This window comes from Trichomycterus rosablanca, chromosome 4 (genome assembly GCF_030014385.1).
Source record: "Trichomycterus rosablanca isolate fTriRos1 chromosome 4, fTriRos1.hap1, whole genome shotgun sequence".
Taxonomy (NCBI): Eukaryota; Metazoa; Chordata; class Actinopteri; order Siluriformes; family Trichomycteridae; genus Trichomycterus; species Trichomycterus rosablanca.
In genome coordinates this window covers 49,011,331-49,035,166 of record NC_085991.1, presented here as the reverse complement: position 1 = coordinate 49,035,166, position 23,836 = coordinate 49,011,331, and the positions used below count along the sequence as shown (strand labels likewise).

Sequence of the window (23,836 nt, the reverse complement as noted above, 5' to 3'; positions counted from 1 at the left end):
GAAAGTCTGAGAGAGTCTAAGAAAGTCAGAGAGTCAGGAATAATCTGAGTCATAGAGAATTTGAGAGAGTCAGAGAGAATCAGAGAGAGTCAGAGAGAATCAGAGAGAGTCGGAGAGAATCAGAGTCAGACAGAGTCGGAGAAAGTCAGACACAGTCTGAGAGTCAGAGAAAGTCTGAGAGAGTCTAAGAAAGTCAGTGAGAGTCAGAGAGAATCTAAGATAATCTGAGAGTCAGAGAGAGTTGAAGAGAGAGTCTAAGAGAGTCAGAGAAAGTCTGAGAGAGTCAGAGAGAATCGAAGAGAGTCGGAAAAAGTCAGAGAGAATCAGAGAGTCTGAGAGAGTCAGAGAGAGTCTGAGAGAATCTGAGAGACTCGGAGAGAGTCTGAAAGAGTCACAGAGATTCAAAGAGATTATGAGAGACTCAGAGAGAGGCAAGAGCAGATGTGTAAGATTTTGTTTGCCTAGCAGAGAATCACCTGCCAGAGTCGTCATCCTGGCACACGGCCATTACTGACATTCCGAGAGGCAGTATGGGAAAAAATGCACCATGTTCAAACTCATCCTCATCCAGCATTACACCAGTTCCTGTGAGTTAATCTGCCTGGTTTAACTGGATTAGTCCCGGTGGAACGCGTGTGATTGAAGCCCTCGAGGATCAACGTGGAAACTCAGTGTGAAATCTGCCTTTAATCTCATAAACAACGTCTGAACCGGTCCAAGGTACGAGCGTGAGAGGTTCTCATTCAGCACGTCGACTCGCTCTCAAAGAAACAACAACAACACGCTGAACATTCTCGTTTAGTTCAACTTCATTTAGTCCACAATTACAGGGTCGCGTCACAGAAACAAACGCAGCAAGTACAACGAAAACAAACCCAAAACAGTAAAGCGCGGTTCTTTACATCACAACAAAGTACAGCTTAATTATTCGTAAACAAACTTATTTTTATATATCGATTACATTTACTCTGTATTTTTATTTGGTTCTTACTTTTTTAATATAATGTTGTGTTATGTATGCTTATTCGATGTACAGCACTTTGGTCAACGTAAGTTGTTTTAAGAGTGCTTTATAAATAAAATTTACTTACTTACTTACTTACATTTAATTGTTCCATAAATACAAAGGCTGTGAGCTACACAACACACACACAAACACACACACACACACACACTCACACACTGCGACACAAAGCAAGATCCAACAAAACAACAACCAAACACAAATTTGACCACACAACATAAAACTGGACATAAACATTAACATTACTGGACTGTGTCTTATAGTTCTGTAGTTACATTACATGGTTTTTTTTGTTTGATTTTAATGGATTTTGTTTAGTGTTGTCAGATTTTCTTCAGTTTATTTGTATTTGTTTAGTGTGTTTGGATTTGGACTGTGTTCAAGATGATTTAGTGCTATTAGATTGTATTGTATGCTTGAATTTTGTTTAGTGTGTTCAAGTTTGTTTAGCGCTGTTAGATTTCATTTTTACTGTGTTCAGGTTTGTTTAGTGTGTTCAGGTTTGTTTAGTGTGCTGTTAGATTTTGTTTAGAGTGTTCAGTTTTGTTTAGTGTGTTCAGGTTTATTTAGATTTGTTTAATGTTCAGGTTTGTTTAGTGTGTTCAGGTTTATTTACTTCATTTAGATTTGTTTAATGTTCAGGTTTGTTTAGTGTGTTCAGGTTTATTTACTTCATTTAGATTTGTTTAATGTTCAGGTTTGTTTAGTGTGTATAGGTTTGTTTAGTGTGTTCAGGTTTGTTTAGTGTGTTCAGGTTTATTTAGTTTATTTAGATTTGTTTAATGTTCAGGTTTGTTTAGTGTGTTCAGGTTTATTTAGTTTATTTAGATTTGGTTAATGTTCAGGTTTGTTTAGTGTGTTCAGGTTTGTTTAGTGTGTTCAGGTTTGTTTAGTTTATTTAGATTTGTTTAATGTTCAGGTTTGTTTCATGTGCTATTAGATTTATTTAGTTTATTCAAGTATTAAGTGTTGATGGATTTAGTTTAGTGTGTTAGGATTTTGTGTTGTGTGTTCAGATTTGTTTAGTGTTGATGGATTTAGTTTAGTGTGTTAGGATTTTGTGTAGTGCGTTCAGGTTCGTTTAGTGTGTTCAGGTTTGTTTAGTGTTGATGGATTTAGTTTAGTGTGTTCAGGTTTGTTTAGTGTTGATGGATTTAGTTTAGTGTGTTAGGATTTTGTGTAGTGCGTTCAGGTTCGTTTAGTGTGTTCAGGTTTGTTTAGTGTTGATGGATTTAGTTTAGTGTGTTCAGGTTTGTTTAGTGTTGATGGATTTAGTTTAGTGTGTTAGGATTTTGTGTAGTGCGTTCAGGTTCGTTTAGTGTGTTCAGGTTTGTTTAGTGTTGATGGATTTAGTTTAGTGTGTTAGGATTTTGTGTAGTGTGTTCAGGTTCGTTTAGTGTTTATGGATTTAGTTTAGTGTGTTAGGATTTAGTTTAGTGTGTTCAGGTTCGTTTAATGTGTTCAAGTTTGTTTAGTGTTGATGGATTTTGTTTAGTGTGTTTAGATTTGTCAAGTGTGTTCAGGTTTATTTCATTTTTTTAGATTTGTTTAGTGTTCAGGTTTGTTTAGTGTGTTCAGAATTGTTCAGTTTGTTCAAGTTTGTTTAGAGTTGATGGATTTTGTTTAGTGTTCAGGTGTGTTTAGTTCATTTAGATTTTTTTAGTGTGTTTAGATTTGTTAAGTATGTTAAAGTTTATTTAGTTTATTTAGTTTTGTTTAGTGTGTTCAGGTTTAGTTTATTTAGTTTTGTTTATGTGTTCAGGTTTGTTTAGTGTTATTAGACTGTGTTTACTGCCTCTGGATTTTGACTGTTTTGCATATTTGTTTGTTGTTGTCATGATTTGTTCAGCGTTTCTGGAACAGCCCAACACAGTCATGTGTTCAGGTTTGTTTAGTTGTGTGTTCAGGTTTAATTGGTGGTATTATATTTATTTAGTGTTATTAGAGTGTGTTAAGTGTGTCTGTATTTTGACATGTTGCATATTTGTTTGTTGTCATCATAATTGTTCAGCATTTCTGGAACAGCCCGACACCGTCACGTGTTTAGTTGTGTGTTCAGGTTTGTTTAGTGTATTCAGGTTTGTTTAGTTGTGTGTTCAGGTTTGTGTAGTTGTGTGTTCAGGTTTATTTAGTTGTGTGTTCAGGTTTGTTAAGTGTATTCAGGTTTGTTTAGTTGTGTGTTCAGGTTTGTGTAGTTGTGTGTTCAGGTTTGTTTAGTTGTGTGTTCAGGTTTATTTAGTTGTGTGTTCAGGTTTGTTTAGTGTATTCAGGTTTGTTTAGTTGTGTGCTCAGGTTTGTGTAGTTGTGTGTTCAGGTTTGTTTAGTTGTGTGTTCAGGTTTATTTAGTTGTGTGTTCAGGTTTGTTTAGTTGTGTGTTCAGGTTTGTTTAGTGTATTCAGGTTTGTTTAGTTGTGTGTTCAGGTTTGTGTAGTTGTGTGTTCAGGTTTGTTTAGTTGTGTGTTCAGGTTTGTTTAGTTGTGTGTTCAGGTTTGTTTAGTGTATTCAGGTTTGTTTAGTTGTGTGCTCAGGTTTGTTTAGTGTATTCAGGTTTGTTTAGTTGTGTGTTCAGGTTTGTGTAGTTGTGTGTTCAGGTTTGTTTAGTTGTGTGTTCAGGTTTGTTTAGTGTATTCAGGTTTGTTTAGTTGTGTGCTCAGGTTTGTGTAGTTGTGTGTTCAGGTTTGTTTAGTTGTGTGTTCAGGTTTATTTAGTTGTGTGTTCAGGTTTGTTTAGTTGTGTGTTCAGGTTTGTTTAGTGTATTCAGGTCTGTTTAGTTGTGTGTTCAGGTTTGTTTAGTTGTGTGTTCAGGTTTGTGTAGTTGTGTGTTCAGGTTTGTTTAGTTGTGTGTTCAGGTTTGTTTAGTTGTGTGTTCAGGTTTGTTTGGTGGTGTTATATTTATTTAGTGTTATTAGAGTGTGTTAAGTGTGTCTGTATTTTGACATGTTGCATATTTGTTTGTTGTCATCATAATTGTTCAGCATTTCTGGAACAGCCCGACACCGTCACGTGTTCAGGTTTGTTTAGTTGTGTGTTCAGGTTTATTTAGTTGTGTGTTCAGGTTTATTTAGTTGTGTGTTCAGGTTTGTTTAGTGTATTCAGGTTTGTTTAGTGTATTCAGGTTTGTTTAGTTGTGTGTTCAGGTTTGTTTAGTTGTGTGTTCAGGTTTGTTTAGTTGTGTGTTCAGGTTTGTTTAGTGTTATTAGACTGTGTTAATGTTGATGAACTGTGTTTATTGTGTCTGGATTTTGACATGTTGAATATTTGTTTGTTGTCATGATTAGCTCAGCGTTTCTGGAACAGCCCAACACCGTCATGTGTTCAGTGTGTGTTAAGGTGCAGATACAGTAATAAAACTCTTCTCTTACCCTCGGAGCAGGGGTACAAGGCCACGACCAACAGGAGGCCGTACAGTAGCGGGCAGCCGCACACTGAAACGGTCATTTTCATTCTCCAGGTCCTTCAGATGCTGGACAGTGTAAGTGCTGGTGTGAGGAAGGCTGGACTGTGTTAGGTGCAGGGGGGGTGGTTGGGGGAGGGGGATTAATATATGTCCAAGCTGGGTGAGAGTCAGCGGTCGGTCATTGGCAGGACGTCTTCAGCGGTCATCTTCCATCTGCAAACACACAGAGAGGGAGAGATTGATTATCAGTGACGTGGGAATCGTGGGGAGTCTGAATCGCAAATTTTTGTCCCTACATGGACACGGTCCACACCAATAAAACACGGAGGAGGGGATGATGGGTACTGAACGACCTGAGGAGGCTCCTCCACAGTGACAGCAGGAGCAACAATCATATCTCCTCAAATCAGCCAGCAGACCGAAGCGTTTTAGTTAAAGCGGAGCTGCTATCTGATGGGCGACGGCTCTATCGGCTCTCAGCGCTCCGGAGAACCAAACCGGCCGCATAAAGACGTCCAGGAGGAACATCTGTACGGAATAAAGTCTGAAATGAAACCAGATTCAGGCCACGTTTTAAATGAAGAAGAGAATAAATAAGGACGAGACCTGGACGAACTGCTGCAGAGGTAAATAATCCGAGTTTTTAAGTTCAGGCCGCACAGAATAACAAAATAACCATCACAGCGTCGTATAGCGTGCTTAAAATAAATCAAATACGAGCAATAATCAATCATTTCTGGCATTTAGCAGATGCTTTTTATCCAAAGCGACTTACAATTGTGACTGTACACATTGCAGGCAATACCGGGTCAAGAACCTCGCTCAAGGACTCAACACTGGCAACCTGACAGATGTGGGGCTTGAGCCAGCAACCTTCTGATTACTAGCCTTTCACATTAAGAAGCTGCAGCCACTTCAGTTCTTTGACATGATGGTCTCATCCAGGACTGTTTATTTATTTATTTATTTGTTACGCTCCCTCCCTTCCTCCTTCCTTCCTTCCTTCCTTCCTCTATTATTCCTTCCTTCCTTCCTTCCTTCCTCTATTATTCCTTCCTTCCTTCCTTCCTTCCTTCCTCTATTCTTCCTTCCTTCCTCTATTCTTCCTTCCTTCCTCTATTATTCCTTCTTTCCTCTATTCTTCCTTCCTTCCTCTATCCTTCTTTCCTTCCTCTATTATTCCTTCTTTCCTCTATTATTCCTTCCTTCCTCTATCCTTCTTTCCTTCCTCTATTATTGCTTCTTTCCTCTATTCTTCCTTCCTTCCTCTATTCTTCCTTCCTTCCTCTATTCTTCCTTCCTTCCTCTATCCTTCCTTCCTTCCTCTGTTCTTCCTTCCTTCCTCTATTTTTCCTTCCTTCCTCTATCCTTCCTTCCTTCCTCTATCCTTCCTTCCTTCCTCTATCCTTGTTCCTTCATTATTCCTTCTTTCCTCTATTCTTCCTTCCTTCCTCTATCCTTCCTTCCTTCCTCTATCCTTCCTTCCTTCCTCTATCATTCCTTCTTTCCTCTATTATTCCTTCCTTCCTCTATTCTTCCTTCCTTCCTCTATCCTTCCTTCCTTCCTCTATTCTTCCTTCCTTCCTCTATCCTTCCTTCCTTCCTTCCTCTATTCTTCTTTCCTTCCTCTATTCTTCCTTCCTTCCTCTATCCTTCCTTCCTTCCTCTATCCTTCCTTCCTTCCTCTATTCTTCCTTCCTTCCTCTATCCTTCCTTCCTTCCTTCCTCTATCCTTCCTTCCTTCCTCTATCCTTCCTTCCTTCCTTCCTCTATCCTTCCTTCCCTCCTCTATTATTCCTTCCTTCCTCTATCCTTCCTTCCTCTATCCTTCCTTCCTTCCTCTATCCTTCCTTCCTTCCTTCCTCTATCCTTCCTTCCCTCCTCTATTATTCCTTCCTTCCTCTATCCTTCCTTCCTCTATCCTTCCTTCCTCTATCCTTCCTTCCCTCCTCTATTATTCCTTCCTTCCTCTATCCTTCCTTCCTCTATCCTTCCTTCCCTCCTCTATTATTCCTTCCTTCCTCTATTCTTCCTTCCTTCCTCTATCCTTCCTTCCTTCCTCTATCCTTCCTTCCTTCCTCTATTCTTCCTTCCTTCCTCTATTCTTCCTTCCTTCCTCTATCCTTCCTTCCTTCCTTCCTCTATCCTTCCTTCCCTCCTCTATTATTCCTTCCTTCCTTCTTCTATTATTCCTTCATTCATTTATTCCTTAGTAGGTTGTTTAGTAAGTCATGTAGTAAGCTATTTTGCTGTTAAATTGCATATTTTTGTTTGCATATTGTATTTTACCCCATTCTGTTTAATAAAGGTTTTTAATAATGCTCACCTTGTTTCATAAAGATTGTTCGTTACAACTTTGGCTTAAAATATTAAGTTAACCATCTGGACTCATTTTTTGAAGTTGTGATAGATTTTGTTCTCACAACCAACATTGCTTTGTTCTGTAATTGATTCTACGGACAAAATAATTTTTGTTAACTGGACTCATCATTTAACTTAATATTTTGAGTTGGGCAGATTTACTCAAAAATTCTCTTGTAATAAGTTGACATATTTTTTTAAGTTGACTGCACTTTTTTTTTTACAGTGCAGTGCTACCCACCGAGCCACCGTGCTACTCAAATGTACTATATAATGTATTAAACAAGCAGTAAGAAGATATTTGCAGTTTTGATTTCAGTCCAAAAGCAATGTTATAACTAGACGTTAGAACGGGCCGGTGTCCAAATATCTAAAGGTCTGAGCTGTAAAAACAGTGACCAGAACAAAAAGAAGTCACCATTGCTCCTGACCGCGCCCGCTAAAGGGCAGAGCATTAGAAGTTCAGAGGTCCGCTGCCCGACACCTTCACTCACAACAACATCACAAACCCAGATAACAGAGAGGCGCAGGAAGCCACACTACCCTGCACACGACATTTAAGCACTTCCATCAGATGATTCTTATTTCCCACGCAAACTGGAGATGACAGACAGCGCTGTCAACATAATCCCTATTTCCTTATTCATCAGCGTTCAGCTGGCACTCAGGCCTGTTCCCGCTAAGCCGCCTCTCGCTGCTCGCCCGGTTTGTCAAAACTGGGTACTTGAGAACGGTTGACGGAGCTTTGAACTGTCACGATGCTGACAGCGCTGTCCTTACTTTGGAACCCGATCAGATTCTCACATTATAGTCGAGCTGCTTCTTGCCTGCTGTAATTAGTTCAATTCCTGTTTAAGGCTGCTGGGCTGGAACCAACAACCAGTGATTTCAGGGGCTCATGTGGCACGGTTCTTTAGCTCTGAACTAAACTGAGCGTGTTACATAAATTATTAGTGTTAAATAAAACACAAACAGTGCAGGAGTACAAAGCTACAGGGTGTCCACTTCTATAACCTCAAACACGAGAGCATCAGTCTCCAAAAAGGAGGACATCAGACCCTAAAAAGAAGAACATCAGACCCCAAAAAGGACATCAGACCCCAAAAAGAAGAACATCAGACCCCAAAAAGAAGAACATCAGACCCCCCCAAAAAGGAGGACATCAGGCTCCAAAAATGAAGGCATCAGAACCCCAAAAGAAGGGGATCAGACCCCAAAAATGAAGGCATCAGAACCCCAAAAAAGAGGGCATCAGAAACCAAAAAGGAGGAAATCAGACTCCAAAAATGAGAACATCATGCTCCAAAAAGGAGGACATCAGACCCCCCAAAAAGGGCATCAGACCCCAAAAAAGGGCATCAGACCCCAGAAAGAAGGACATCAGACCCAAAGAAGGAGGGCATTAGACCCCAAATAGGAAGGCATCAGACCATACAAAAGAGGACATCAGACCCCAAAAAGGAGAAAATCAGACCCCAAAAACAAGGACATCAGACCTCAAAAAGGAGGGCATCAGACCCCAAAAAGAAGAACATCAAACCCCCCAAAAAGGAGGACATCAGACCCTAAAAAGGAGGACACAAGACCACACAAATGAGGGAATTACACCCCAGAAAGGACATCAGACCCTAAAAAGAAAGACATCAGACCCCAAAAAGGAGAACATCAGACCCCAAGAATGGGGGCATCAGAAACCAAAAATGAAAAGATCACACTCCGAAAAGGAGGAACATCAGACCCAAAGAAGGAGGACATCAGACCCCAAAAAGGACATCAGATCCCAAAAAGGAGGACATCAGAACCCAAAAAGGAGAAAATCAGACCCTAAAAAGGAGAAGATCAGACTCCAAAAAGAAGGAGGGCATCAGAAACCAAAAATGAAAGGATCAGACCCAGAAAAGGAGGAACATCAGACCCAAAGGAGGACATCAGAACCCAAAAAAGAGGAACATCAGACCCAAAGAAGGAGGACATCAGAACCCAAAAAGGAGGACATCAGAACCCAAAAAGGAGGAACATCAGACCCAAAGAAGGAGGACATCAGAACCCAAAAAGGAGGAACATCAGACCCAAAGAAGGAGGACATCAGAACCCAAAAAGGAGGACATTAGACCCCAAAATCATCAATTATCACTGTAATCCATTCCAAGCAACTGAGGGTTTAGAGCCTTGCTCAGGGGCCCAACAGTGGCAACTTGGTGATGGTGGGACTTGAACCGGCAACCTCATGATTACTAATTCAGTACCTTAACCGCACTGTCTACATAGATGCTAAAACCTCTCTTTCAACATGAATCTCTTTCTCTTTCTATCAAAAGACTTTCACATCTAATTACGTGTGTGTGTACGCAGACCTGAAAGCCCTGAACGAGCAGAAGAAAAGAGGTTAGCGTGCCCGTCTCACCTGCTGTAAACACATCTCGCCAATAGTCGCTGGGTTAATTGGGTCAGACGCCGCGGTGCTGCTTGTTAGCATGTGCTTTTGTTTGAAGTAACTGAGCTGAACGACAGAGATGACCGGCTCCTTTGTGTGGTCACACAAAAGGCAGCATTAACGCCTCTCTCTTTGTGTGTGTGGGTATATGTAATTTTAGCTTTGGTTCCCTTTCTCATCTCGGGGGGACGCTCAAACAAACCTGCTCTGCTTCGTCTGCGCTGGCAAAGGTTGGCATCCCAGACCCAGGGGAAGCGGCATCTCGTTAAAACATATGTCAAATACCGAAGACGGATGGTGTGTCGGCCTCGCTCGGCCTGCGCATTCATAGCGCCCGACAGAGACGAGCTTACACACACACATACACACTTACACTGATCAGCCATAACATTAAAACCACCTCCTTGTTTCTACACTCACTGTCCATTTTATCAGCTCCACTTACCATATAGAAGCACTTTGTAGTTCTACAACTACTGACTGTAGTCCATCTATTTCTCTACATACTGTTTTACCCTGCTTTCGAACCTGTTCTTCAATGGTCAGGACCCACACAGGACCACCACAGAGCAGGTATTATTTAGGTGGTGGATCATTCTCAGGTGTGTTAGTGTGTGTTGTGCTGGTATGAGCGCTGCTGGAGTTTTAAAATATTGTGTCCACTCACTGTCCACTCTATTAGACACTCCTACCTAGTTGGTCCATCTTGTAGATGTAAGGACGATCGCTCATCTATTGCTGCTGTTTCAGTCGGTCATCTTCTAGACCTTCATCAGTGGTCACAGGACGCTGCCCACAGGGCGCTGTTGGCTGGTTATTTTTGGCTGGTGGACTATTCTTAGTCCAGCAGTGACAGTGAGGTGTTTAAAAACTCCAGCAGCGCTGCTGTGTCTGATCCACTCATACCAGCACAACACACACTAACACACCACCACCATGTCAGTGTCACTGCAGTGCTGAGAATGATCCACCACCTAAATAGTACCTGCTCTGTGGTGGTCCTGTGGGGGTCCTGACCATTGAAGAACAGGGTGAAAGGGGGTAACAAAGCATGTAGAGAAACAGCTGGACTACAGTCAGTAATTGTAGAACTACAAAGTGCTTCTATATGGTAAGTGGAGCTGATAAAATGGACAGTGAGTGAAGAAACAAGGAAGCACACACAAACATCCACGCTCAAACCAAATCACTTTCTCATCTTAAAAAAAAAAAAAACCCCGCCCGTCCCTTCCGATTCTCCTCGGCTCCTCTGTTGCGCCGCCGAGTGCAGCCAGCTCGGAATCATTTAACTCGCCCACTAAAATCCACACTTTGAAGTTCGAGTCATGACGAGAGAGAGAAAAACCCCTCGACGCATCTCCTCTACTGAGGCCGCTCATCAGCCGTCCTGATTATTTTATAATGAGGCTGCAGACGCACTCGGCCGGATCCTGCTCGGCACCGGAGTACTTTCAGCCACAGATAAACAAAATGAAAGGAGTCGGGAAGACGGCATGGATACAAACACGACAGCAAGAAGGGCCTGGGTTTGATTCTGTGGGTCATTTCTGTGTGGAGTTTGTATGTTCTCCCCGTGTCAATGTGGGTTTCCTTCTGGGCTCTGGTTTCCTCCCACAGTCCAAAGACGTGCAGGCAGGTCAACTGGATATACTAAAATGGCTCAAAGTGTGTGTGTCCTGTGATGGACTGCTGACCTGTCCAGGGTGTTCCCTGCCTTTTGCCCAGTAAATCGGAACAACAAATACTGCACCCTATTTGAGGTCTTTTGGTATGTGCTCTGGTGATTCTGTGTAGCAAACTGGACTTACATATAAACAAATCAAAAAAAGTTTACTATCAAAGTCTCACTTAGCATTATTATACTCAGATAAATAGTTGGATAGAAAGACAGATAGAAAGACAGACAGATAGACAGACAGACAGAAAGACAGAAAGATAGAAAGAAAGACAAAAAGACAGACAGATATATAGAGACAGACTGACAGATAGATAAATAGATAGATAGAAAGATAGAAAGATAGGTAGAAAGATATATAGATAGATAGATAGATAGATAGATAGATAGATAGATAGATAGATAGATAGACAGACAGACAGACAGACAGACAGACAGACAGACAGACAGACAGACAGATATTGATAGACAGACAGACAGATAGTTGGACAGACAGACAGACAGACAGGCAGACAGGCAGATAGATAGATAGATAGACAGACAGACAGACAGACAGACAGACAGACAGACAGACAGACAGACAGACAGACAGACAGACAGACAGACGAAGATAGATAGATAGATAGATAGATAGATAGATAGATAGATAGATAGATAGATAGATAGATAGATAGATAGATAGATAGATAGATAGATAGACAGACAGACAGATAGATGATAGATAGATAGATAGACAGACAGACAGATAGATGATAGATAGATAGATAGATAGATAGATAGATAGATAGATAGATAGATAGATAGATAGATAGATAGATAGATAGATGATAGATAGATAGATAGATAGATAGATAGATAGATAGATAGATAGATAGATAGATAGATAGATAGATAGATAGACAGACAGACAGATAGATGATAGATAGATAGATAGACAGACAGACAGATAGATGATAGATAGATAGATAGATAGATAGATAGATAGATAGATAGATAGATAGATAGATAGATGATAGATAGATAGATAGATAGATAGATAGATAGATAGATAGATAGATAGATAGATAGATAGACGATAGACAGATAGATGATAGATAGATAGATAGATAGACAGACAGACAGACAGACAGACAGACAGACAGACAGACAGACAGACAGACAGACAGACAGACAGACAGACGATAGATAGATAGATAGATAGATAGATAGATAGATAGATAGATAGATAGATAGATAGATAGACAGACAGACAGACAGACAGACAGACAGACAGACAGACAGACAGATAGATGATAGATAGATAGATGATAGATAGATAGATAGATAGATAGATAGATAGATAGATAGATAGATAGATAGATAGATAGATAGATAGATAGATAGATAGACAGATAGATGATAGACAGATAGATGATAGATAGATAGATAGATAGATAGATAGATAGATAGATAGATAGACAGACAGACAGACAGACAGACAGACAGACAGACAGACAGACAGACAGACAGATAGATGATAGATAGATAGATAGATAGACAGACAGACAGACAGACAGACAGACAGACAGACAGACAGACAGACAGACAGACAGATGATAGATAGATAGATGATAGATAGATAGATAGATAGATAGATAGATAGATAGATAGATAGATAGATAGATAGATAGATAGATAGATAGATAGATAGATAGATAGATAGATAGATAGATAGTTGGACAGACAGGCAGATAGACAGACAGAGACAGACAGACATACAGACAGATAGATAGACAGACAGGCAGATAAACAGACAGCTTGTTACACAGATCAAAAGTAATAGATACATGATTAATAAAATTACGCCACACATTATTATTATTATTATATTATTATTATTATTATTATTATTATTATCATTATTATTATTATTATTATTATTATTATATTATTATTATTATTATTATTATTATTATTAATAATAATATTAATTATATTATTATTATTATTATTATTATATTATTATTATATTATTTTATTATTATTATTATTATTATGTTCACATTACATAATATGAATTGTAGATAACATTAGCACACAGCTAACAGCCTGATTAATTAGCCTAGCCTTCTTTCTTCTGAGGTAAAAAATGTTGTTTTGGATCAACTGTGTGTAAAGTTTTGTAATAATGTTCCACATGCCTACATCACAATGTTTACTCCCCCCAGGTACTGCACCCTGTTTAAAGTAACTTGGAATATGCTCAAATTACTTGCTAGCAAACTGGCTAATCAGCCTTGCTCACTTTATTTAGAGGTAAAAATAATGCGTCTGATTCGTTTACAACTGATTTGGATCAAGTTTAGAAATGTCGCTCTGAAGATGAAATTGAGCCTCCTCACTACCCACCCGTCCACTTTGTCTGAGGTACTTAGTACGTTTTGTTTTAAATAAATAAAATAAATGACTTTTGCTCTGTGATTAATAATTTGACCCTCAAACCACAAATGCGTAATCAGAATCAGCCGAGCAGCACTTTAAACCGGTGGAATGAATCCGCTTGTGGCAGGTGGAGGCCACTTTTGTTTAAGAGGTATTTAAAGCGCAGAACAAAAGGCCGCTGAGAACATCGAGGTCGACGTTACGTGATGAACGCGCCGCTGCGGAAACAGAGCCAAACGCTCGGGGGAAAAAAAGCGGTGTCGGATATCAAAAACCTCCAGAACTTGTTCGAGGTCGTTCGTCTTTTACGTACTTGTGGAAGCCGGACGGACAAGTTTCCTCAACATGTACGCCTAAATATTTATCAGATGAACCATGACCAGCACATTAATCACGGGATTAGGCCAGTGAGAGCTCCGACTACGACTTAATGATAGGAACCAGGCCAGACGTACACAGAGCCGCGTTTAACTGCGTTTTCTTACCTTTAAATTCCTTCCTAGGACGTTTATAATGTAGGACGTAAATCATTAGCCACCATCTGTCAACATTTGAGTATATACAGATCAGCCATAACATTAAAACCACCTCCTTGTTTCTACACTCACTGTCCATTTTATCAGCTCCACTTACCATATAGAAGCACTTTGTAGTTCTACAATTACTGACTGTAGTCCAGCTGTTTCTCTACATGCTTTGTTACCCCCTTTCACCCTGTTCTTCAATGGTCAGGACCCCCACAGGACCACCACAGAGCAGGTATTATTTAGGTGGTGGATGATTCTCAGCACTGCAGTGACACTGACATGGTGGTGGTGTGTTAGTGTGTGTTGTGCTGGTATGAGTGGATCAGACACAGCAGCACTGCTGGAGTTTTTAAACACCTCACTGTCACTGCTGGACTGAGAATAGTCCACCAACCAAAAATATCCAGCCAACAGCGCCCTGTGGGCAGCGTCCTGTGACCACTGATGAAGGTCTAGAAGATGAGCGACTCAAACAGCAGCAGTAGATGAGCGATCGTCTCTGACTTTACATCTACAAGGTGGACCAACTAGGTAGGAGTGTCTAATAGAGTGGACAGTGAGAGGACACGGTATTTAAAAACTACAGCAGCGCTGCTGTGTCTGATCCACTCATACCAGCACAACACACACTAACACACCACCACCATGTCAGTGTCACTACAGTGCTGAGAATCATCTACCACCTAAATAATACCTGCTCTGTAGTGGTCCTGTGGGGGTCCTGACCAATGAAGAACAGCATGAAAGGGGGGTAACAAAGCATGCAGAGAAACAGATGGACTACAGTCAGTAATTGTAGAACTACAAAGTGCTTCTATATGGTAAGTGGAGCTGATAAAATGGACAGTGAGTGTAGAAACCAGGAGGTGGTTTTAATGTTATGGCTGATCAGTGTATATATATATATATTCATTCATTGTTAAAGCCGCCGCTTTATCCTGGTTAGGGTCGCAGTGGGTCTGATTCACTGATTCACTGGGTGAAAGGCATGAAACGTGAAACACTACGAACACGTGAGGTAGGCAACACCCAGGACAGGTTGCCAGTCCGTCACAGGGCAAATCCCCCTAAGGAAACCCACACAGACACGAGGAGAACATGCAAACCTTACTCAGAAAGGACTCTGGCCGCCCAGCAAAGGAATCAAACCCAGGCTGTGAGGTGACAGCGCTACCCACCGGGCCACCGTACCACCCCATGTAAAACGTTTTTTTTTGTATATTTTACATGGTTGTGTTTTTTTTCAGGATACACTTGTTACAGGATACACATGTTTTCAGGTGTAAGAAATGATAGATGAATGAATGAATGAATGGAATGAAATTAGTTTGACCACACTACTTTAGACCACAGACAGAACTGGGATTTGTCCAGTAATCACACTACAGCTGTCTTATGTTGTTGTTTTTTTCACTCAGCTTGTTGCATTTTTGGAAAGAAAATGACCATCAGATGGGTCAGTAAACTTTGGAGAAATGAACAAGCGTCTCACATATTAATATTTCTCTTTTCATTTGACAGGTACACAGGAAATAAAGTACTTTCAGACAACACGACCCGAGATATTCCGAGGTAACCACATATGATCATACTCGTCTTTTATCATAGAACATCTAGAACAGATAGCGAGGAAATTACCAGCAAGGATTCCTCATGCTGCGAGAATTCAGTAATTGGCATCAGCGTGCACAGGAAAATCCCATTCTCCGCCGTGCCAGCGGGTGCCCCGGCGAGTGGGACGAGGGGTGGGCATGGCACGAAGATCCGCACCTCGCCGAAGCGCTAAAGACGCCCCCCGCTGAGAAACACACCCACTTTATGTCTGCTAGATTAAGCAAAGAAGCCAAGCTTTATCATCTGCCTAAACTCCTTTCTGGCTGTCAGGCTGCAGACTGGATTTAGTCCTTTATAAAATAAAAGGATTAGCGGTTTAGAATTAATAGATCGGAACCGTTCTTGGTGGATGTGCCAGTTTGGGGCATTAGGTGGAAGATAGTGGAGAAGGACCAGTATCGTTTAATCCATTTTGTTAAACCATAAGTAGTTTTGTGGGGCCAGACGTTTTTTATTAAGATTTAAAATCTAGAGAAACTGGAGAAGTATTTTAGCTATTGGTGTTTGAGGCTTAACTGGGCATAACCAAACAGTTTACAATCAGAGCTCAATTGAACAGCTAGTTAGGGTACACAACTGCTAATAGAGATCAGAACTGAGCCACGTTTAAAGTCGTGTCCATCTGCTTTGCCATTTTGGCCTAATTGATAGTCACTTGCGCCTCATGAGTGTGCATTCACTCCAGGTGGGAGTGTTTCTATACTGTATATATGTCACCGTTTATCCCTCTCAGGCTTGCCAGCTTCTTTGTTCTCTAACCTACTTTGTCCTGAAACATGATCCCAGTCTGCTTGGTTCGATCCAGTCTAGATGCACTGTTCCCCAGAAGAAAAGAGGAAAAAGTGCACCAGTGAATCAAATCACCTCCTAGAGAACTAAATCCAGGGTTAAACCTATTTTTGAAATAGTTATTTTAAAGGTTGTTGAATGTATACTAAAGCTTATGATTAGGGGTGCGTCAGATGTGATCCTATATCGTTATCGGGACTGATATAGGGTGTGTTCGAAAACCTTTAAGGCATCTAGGATTTCGGACAGCCTCCTTCTCAGGAGCGCGCGTAGGATGACGTAAAATGCGTTTATGTAGAGAGCTCACTAGGTTTTTGAACACACCCATTGCTGTCAAATGTCGGACGAACAGTCCTATAATTCACTTACAGGACGGCTTAGAGGATAAGATACTGAACTAAATATCATTACATTACATTATCGGCATTTTATCCAAAGCTAATTTCGAAACTGTTACAGTATATTGTCTATGCAAGTGAAGTTTAAGGGCCTTGCTTAACAGTGGTAATTTGGCAATGACTGGGCTTGAACCAGCGACCTTTTGATTGCTAGTCCAGTACCTTAACCTCTAGGCTACAACTGGCCTCATAATCAGGCGACACGGTTGCTCCGTGGGTAGCACCGACGCCTCACTACAAGAAGGTCATGGGTTCGATCCCCAGGTGGAACGGTCTGGGTCCTTTCTGTGTGCAGTTTGCATGGGTTTCCTCCAGGAGCTCCGGTTTCCTCCCACAGTGATGCAAAATTGTCCATGACTGTGTTTGACATTAAACTTGTGTAACTAGTAACTACAACCGTTCTGTCATGAATGTAACCAAAGTGTAAAACATGACGTTAAAATCCTAATACACAAATAAATAACCCTAATAATCAAAAGGTTACCAGTTCAAGCCCCACCATGGCTAAGTTGCCACTGTTGGGTCCCTGAGCAAGGCTCTTAACCCTCAATTGCTCGAGTTTAGTTTTAAGTTTAGTCATAAGGCGTCTGCTAAATGCAGCAAATTACCGATCCATATTTCAGTCCGCAACTTGCGATGGACCATAAACCCACCTTAATGTAACATAACATATTATGAGATAAGTCACCGATCCTAATCCAGTCCACATTTTACCATGAACCCGCGCCAACTTCACGCCCGTAACTGAGTGAGCCGATATCACAACTGTTGATCTGACTGAAATGTCGATTGTTTGGAGATATTTTAGTCTGGAAACACCAAAAATCAAGACATTTACTTGTAATAGCTGTAACATAAGCATGCCAAAGGGTGAAAGTACGGTTGTGTCGTACAATACAATCAATTTAATCGAGCAACTGCAGTGATATTATGTGGAAGAGTACCAGGAGTTCACGTTAGCCCTTCTAATAAGAGAAGTGATGTGTGATCTGTTTTAGAAATCCTTTAGGATCACAGCACAGGCACAGACATGATCAATTTAGTGAATGTATATGACTGAAAGATTACTTCAAAAGCACTGACAGTGGTCTAGAAAAATAGGAAAAAAATAATGAAGGCATACCAGTCAAGTCCATGCCTGACATACACCAAAAGAACAGTACATGCCTATATGCTTGACACCAGAAATAATGGGGTGGCATTTTGCTGGCAAGGTTGTGACCTGTAACCAAACATCACCTTCTATCTCTCTATTTCCTCGGCTGCTCCCGTTAGGGGTCGCCAGCGGGTGGTGATCCGCATTATTGAATTGGTACAGTTTGTACGCCGGATGCCCTTCCTGACACGACCCTCCCTATTTATCCGGGCTTGGCACCGGCACTATAATGCACTGGTTTGTGCACCCTAGCGGCTAGATACCTACAGGACGATTCAGTGTCTCCAATTAGCCTGGCTGCATGTTTTTGGACTGTGGGAGGAAACCGGAGCACCTGGAGGAAACCCACGCAGACACGGGGAGAACATGCAAACTCCACACAGAAAGGACCCGGACCGCCCCGCCTGGGGCTCGAACCCAGGACCTTCTTGCTGTGAGGCGACAGTGCTACTCACCAAACATCACCTTAAAATCCTAAAACAAAACTCAGTGTCCTGCACAAAGTCCTGACCTCAGCCTCACTCAACAGCTTTGGAATGAACTGGAACATCGACTGAGGCTTCCTCGACCAACATCAGTGCCAAGCCATACAAACGCTGTCATATTTTGACTGAATGAGAATTAATTCTGACAGTCATATTTCAAAGGTGTTCTAGCTGAAAAGATCTCATAGAGGTCACTTTATTTTAATACTGTTTGTTTTTGAAATGAGACGTCTGACAAGCTCATAATCAGGTGTCCAAATACTTTTGGCCTTATAGTGTAAATGGTGAAGAGAACAGAAATTTAAGCCAAATTCTCAAGACAAGTCTTTTTAGATGGACATTGTCTCAAAGCAGCTTTACAGAATCCAGGACCAACAGACCAAAAAACCCTGTTAAGCAAACCAAGGGCGACAGTGGCAAGCAAAAACTCTCTTAAAAATACAGGAAGAAACCTTGATAGGAACCAGATTCAGCAATTTAAGCACCAATGAAATGGTTTTAAAACAGATTTGTGGCTCAAGGCCTGATTTTTACTTCATTAACGACAGTAGCACAACCTCAAAATGCTGCAGGACGCTTCAATGCTCCCCGGCTAACCTGCAGAATTATGTAAAGAAAAATAAATTAGAAATGCTTCATTAAACGGTTCAAAATAAATGAAGACGCATCCCAAAAAGCTTATTAATCTGTCACATTTTGTTTTTTATATTTATTATTTTTATTTTCTGACAAAATTAGTGTTTTAAATTTAAAGTAAATTAAGGTTCTTAGTCAAATGGATACGAATACATACGTACAGAGTCATCTTTTGACTGAATGGGCACAAATTTCCATACACAGACAAACCCCAAAGTCTTGTGAGAAGCCTTTTCAGAAAAGATCACATAGAAATGGGACGTCCAACAAGCTCGCGGTCAGGTGTCCGAATAGTTGTGGCCACATAGTGTGTAAATGCTTTTATTTTGCCAAAAAGCTCAAGCTGGAGAGGAAGTTTAAGCACCCAAAACAACATTCAAACAGTTCAAAATATTTGTGGCTCAAGGCCTGATTTTAACTTCATTAAACATCTGTATCAAAACCTCAAAACGCAGCAGGACGCTTCAATGCTCGCCGACTAACCTGCAGAATTATGTAAAGGAAAATAAATTAGAAATGCTTCATTAAATGGTTCAAAATAAATGAAGACGCATCCAGAAAGGCTTATTAATCTGTCACATTTTAGTTATTCTATTCTAAAATGAGTCAGATTTAAGTAAATTAAGGTTCTGGATACGAATCCCAGGTTGTGGTGATTGTTTACATCAACAAAAAACCAAAGGATGACCACTTTTTCAAGCCATCTTGGCACATTTAAGATGTTAATTATTATACTTAAGCCTCTGTAATGTCTTTCGTCCTGTGGATCCATTACAGCTAAACAATTAGTCCATTAGGTACTTAAAATTTAATTAAAATAATTTGATGGGAAAGGGCGACAGCAGGCATTCGTCCCGATGAAATACGGGAGTGTTTGTGACAGTTTCTGGATGGATGTGACTATTTTACAAAGCCCTCAATCGCCTCACTCAAGCTGGGGAGGCGGCCAGAGAAAGAATAGGCGAGAATAAAAAAAAGTCCCGGTTTCTAAGACAGAGTGGATGCGGGAGAATAGAAGGGGGTAGAAAAGAATAGGCTGGGGAGAAAAGGAAGGGGCGGGAGGCTCGCTGAGAGAAGATTGACAGCTTGTGAGTATCGCTTGACCTCAGCGGGTTCGCCCCCGAGTATTCTCCACCGGCTTAAGAAAGAGGAAAACATAAAGAGCTGGAATGTTAATTTATTTTCAATTGTCCGTGCCTGGAAGGAAGAAAATAAAGTATGCGTACATACATGCATCCCAATGAGTTTAGAACAAAATGAAACGTAAAAACTGCCACGAAGTGCCAACTTGGTCGCAGCTGAGCGCCAGGCGAGTTTTTTAAACGCAATTTACAGTCGTTTGTGTTAGAAAATGAAGTGAAATAAACCTGACCTGCACACACAGCTGCCTAGAGATATGATTGCTGCACAATTGTTGATATATTAATCCAGTGGAGAGCTCATTCATTCATTCACTACGACTACATCCCGGTCAGGGCTGATATATTAATCCAATGGAGAGCTCATTCATTCATTCATTCATTCACTACGACAATTATTAATCCAGTGGAGAGCTCATTCATTCATTCACTACGACTACATCCCGGTCGGGGCTGATATTTTAATCCAATGGAGAGCTCATTCATTCATTCATTCATTCACTACGACAATTATTAATCCAGTGGAGAGCTCATTCCTTCATTCATTCATTCCCTTCAGCTACATCCTGGTCAGGGCTGATATATTAATCCAATGGAGAGCTCATTCATTCATTCACTACGACTACATCCTGGTCAGGGCTGATATATTAATTCAATGGAGAGCTCATTCATTCATTCATTCATTCACTACGACAATTATTAATCCAGTGGAGAGCTCATTCATTCATTCATTCCCTTCAGCTACATCCTGGTCAGGGCTGATATATTAATCCAATGGAGAGCTCATTCATTCATTCATTCATTCACTACGACTACATCCTGGTCAGGGCTGATATATTAATCCAATGGAGAGCTCATTCATTCATTCATTCATTCACTACGACTACATCCTGGTCAGGGCTGATATATTAATCCAATGGAGAGCTCATTCATTCATTCATTACGACTACATCCTGGTCAGGGCTGATATATTAATCCAATGGAGAGCTCATTCATTCATTCACTACGACTACATCCCGGTCAGGGCTGATATATTAATCCAATGGAGAGCTCATTCATTCATTCATTCATTCACTACGACAATTATTAATCCAGTGGAGAGCTCATTCATTCATTCACTACAACTACATCCTGGTCAGGGCTGATATATTAATCCAATGGAGAGCTCATTCATTCATTCACTACGACTACATCCCGGTCAGGGCTGATATATTAATCCAATGGAGAGCTCATTCATTCATTCATTCATTCACTACGACAATTATTAATCCAGTGGAGAGCTCATTCATTCATTCACTACGACTACATCCTGGTCAGGGCTGATATATTAATTCAATGGAGAGCTCATTCATTCATTCATTCATTCACTACGACAATTATTAATCCAGTGGAGAGCTCATTCCTTCATTCATTCATTCACTACAACTACATCCTGGTCAGGGCTGATATATTAATCCAGTGGAGAGCTCATTCATTCATTCACTACGACTACATCCTGGTCAGGGCTGATATATTAATCCAATGGAGAGCTCATTCATTCACTCATTCACTACGACAATTATTAATCCAGTGGAGAGCTCATTCATTCATCACTACGACTACATCTTGGTCAGGGCTGATATATTAATCCAATAGAGAGCTCATTCATTCATTCACTATAGCAATTATTAATCCAATGGAGAGCTCATTCATTCACTATAGCAATTATTAATCCAATGGAGAGCTCATTCATTCATTCACTATAGCAATTATTAATCCAATGGAGAGCTCATTCATTCATTCACTATAGCAATTATTAATCCAATGGAGAGCTCATTCATTCACTCATTCACTACGACAATTATTAATCCAATGGAGAGCTCATTCATTCATTCATTCACTACAACAATTATTAATCCAATGGAGAGCTCATTCATTTACTCATTCACTACGACAATTATTAATCCAATGGAGAGCTCATTCATTCATCACTGCGACTACATCTTGGTCAGGGCTGATATATTAATCCAATAGAGAGCTCATTCATTCATTCATTCACTCATTCACTACGACAATTATTAATCCAATGGAGAGCTCATTCATTCACTCATTCATTCACTACAACAATTATTAATCCAATGGAGAGCTCATTCATTCATTCATTCACTACGACAATTATTAATCCAATGGAGAGCTCATTCATTCACTCATTCATTCACTACAACAATTATTAATCCAATGGAGAGCTCATTCATTCATTCACTACGACAATTATTAATCCAATGGAGAGCTCATTCATTCATCACTACGACTACATCTTGGTCAGGGCTGATATATTAATCCAATAGAGAGCTCATTCATTCATTCATTCACTCATTCACTACGACAATTATTAATCCAATGGAGAGCTCATTCATTCACTCATTCATTCACTACAACAATTATTAATCCAATGGAGAGCTCATTCATTCATTCACTACGACAATTATTAATCCAGTGGAGAGCTCATTCATTCATCACTACGACTACATCCCGGTCAGGACTGATATATTAATCCAATAGAGAGCTCATTCATTCATTCACTATAGCAATTATTAATCCAATGGAGAGCTCATTCATTCACTATAGCAATTATTAATCCAATGGAGAGCTCATTCATTCATTCACTATAGCAATTATTAATCCAATGGAGAGCTCATTCATTCATTCACTATAGCAATTATTAATCCAATGGAGAGCTCATTCATTCACTCATTCACTACGACAATTATTAATCCAATGGAGAGCTCATTCATTCATTCATTCACTACAACAATTATTAATCCAATGGAGAGCTCATTCATTTACTCATTCACTACGACAATTATTAATCCAATGGAGAGCTCATTCATTCATCACTACGACTACATCTTGGTCAGGGCTGATATATTAATCCAATAGAGAGCTCATTCATTCATTCATTCACTCATTCACTACGACAATTATTAATCCAATGGAGAGCTCATTCATTCACTCATTCATTCACTACAACAATTATTAATCCAATGGAGAGCTCATTCATTCATTCACTACGACAATTATTAATCCAATGGAGAGCTCATTCATTCATTCACTACGACAATTATTAATCCAATGGAGAGCTCATTCGTTCACTCATTCATTCACTATGACAATTATTAATCCAATGGAGAGCTCATTCATTCACTCATTCATTCACTACGACAATTATTAATCCAATGGAGAGCTCATTCATTCATTCACTACGACAATTATTAATCCAATGGAGAGCTCATTCATTCATTCACTACGACAATTATTAATCCAATGGAGAGCGCATTCATTCATTCACTACGACAATTATTAATCCAATGGAGAGCTCATTCATTCATTCACTACGACAATTATTAATCCAATGGAGAGCTCATTCATTCATTCACTACGACAATTATTAATCCAATGGAGAGCTCATTCATTCATTAATTCATTCACTATGACAATTATTAATCCAATGGAGAGCTCATTCATTCATTAATTCACTATGACAATATCCTAATCAGGATCACGGTATATATTAATCATTCACTCATTCACTACGGCAGTATCCTGGTCAGCGTTGTGATATATTAATCCAATGGAGAGTTCATTCATTCACTAATTTACTATGACAATATCCTGGTCAGGGTTGAGATATATCAATCCAATTGAGAGCTCATTCATTCATTCATTCATTCACTCATTCACTACGACAATTATTAATCCAATGGAGAGTTCATTCATTCACTCATTCACTATGACAATATC

General features: G+C 40.1%; 1 protein-coding gene across 1 annotated transcript in view; it reads right to left on the bottom strand.

Moving 5' to 3' along the window:
• Positions 1–23,836, bottom strand: part of LOC134312466 (adhesion G protein-coupled receptor L2-like) — a 270,296-nt gene that overhangs the window by 189,430 nt on the left and 57,030 nt on the right. The window contains exon 2 of the mRNA XM_062994433.1: positions 4,387–4,634. Within this exon, the coding sequence (XP_062850503.1) occupies positions 4,387–4,468 (82 nt within the window). The 5' untranslated portion in view covers positions 4,469–4,634. The remainder of the gene's footprint in view (positions 1–4,386; positions 4,635–23,836) is intronic.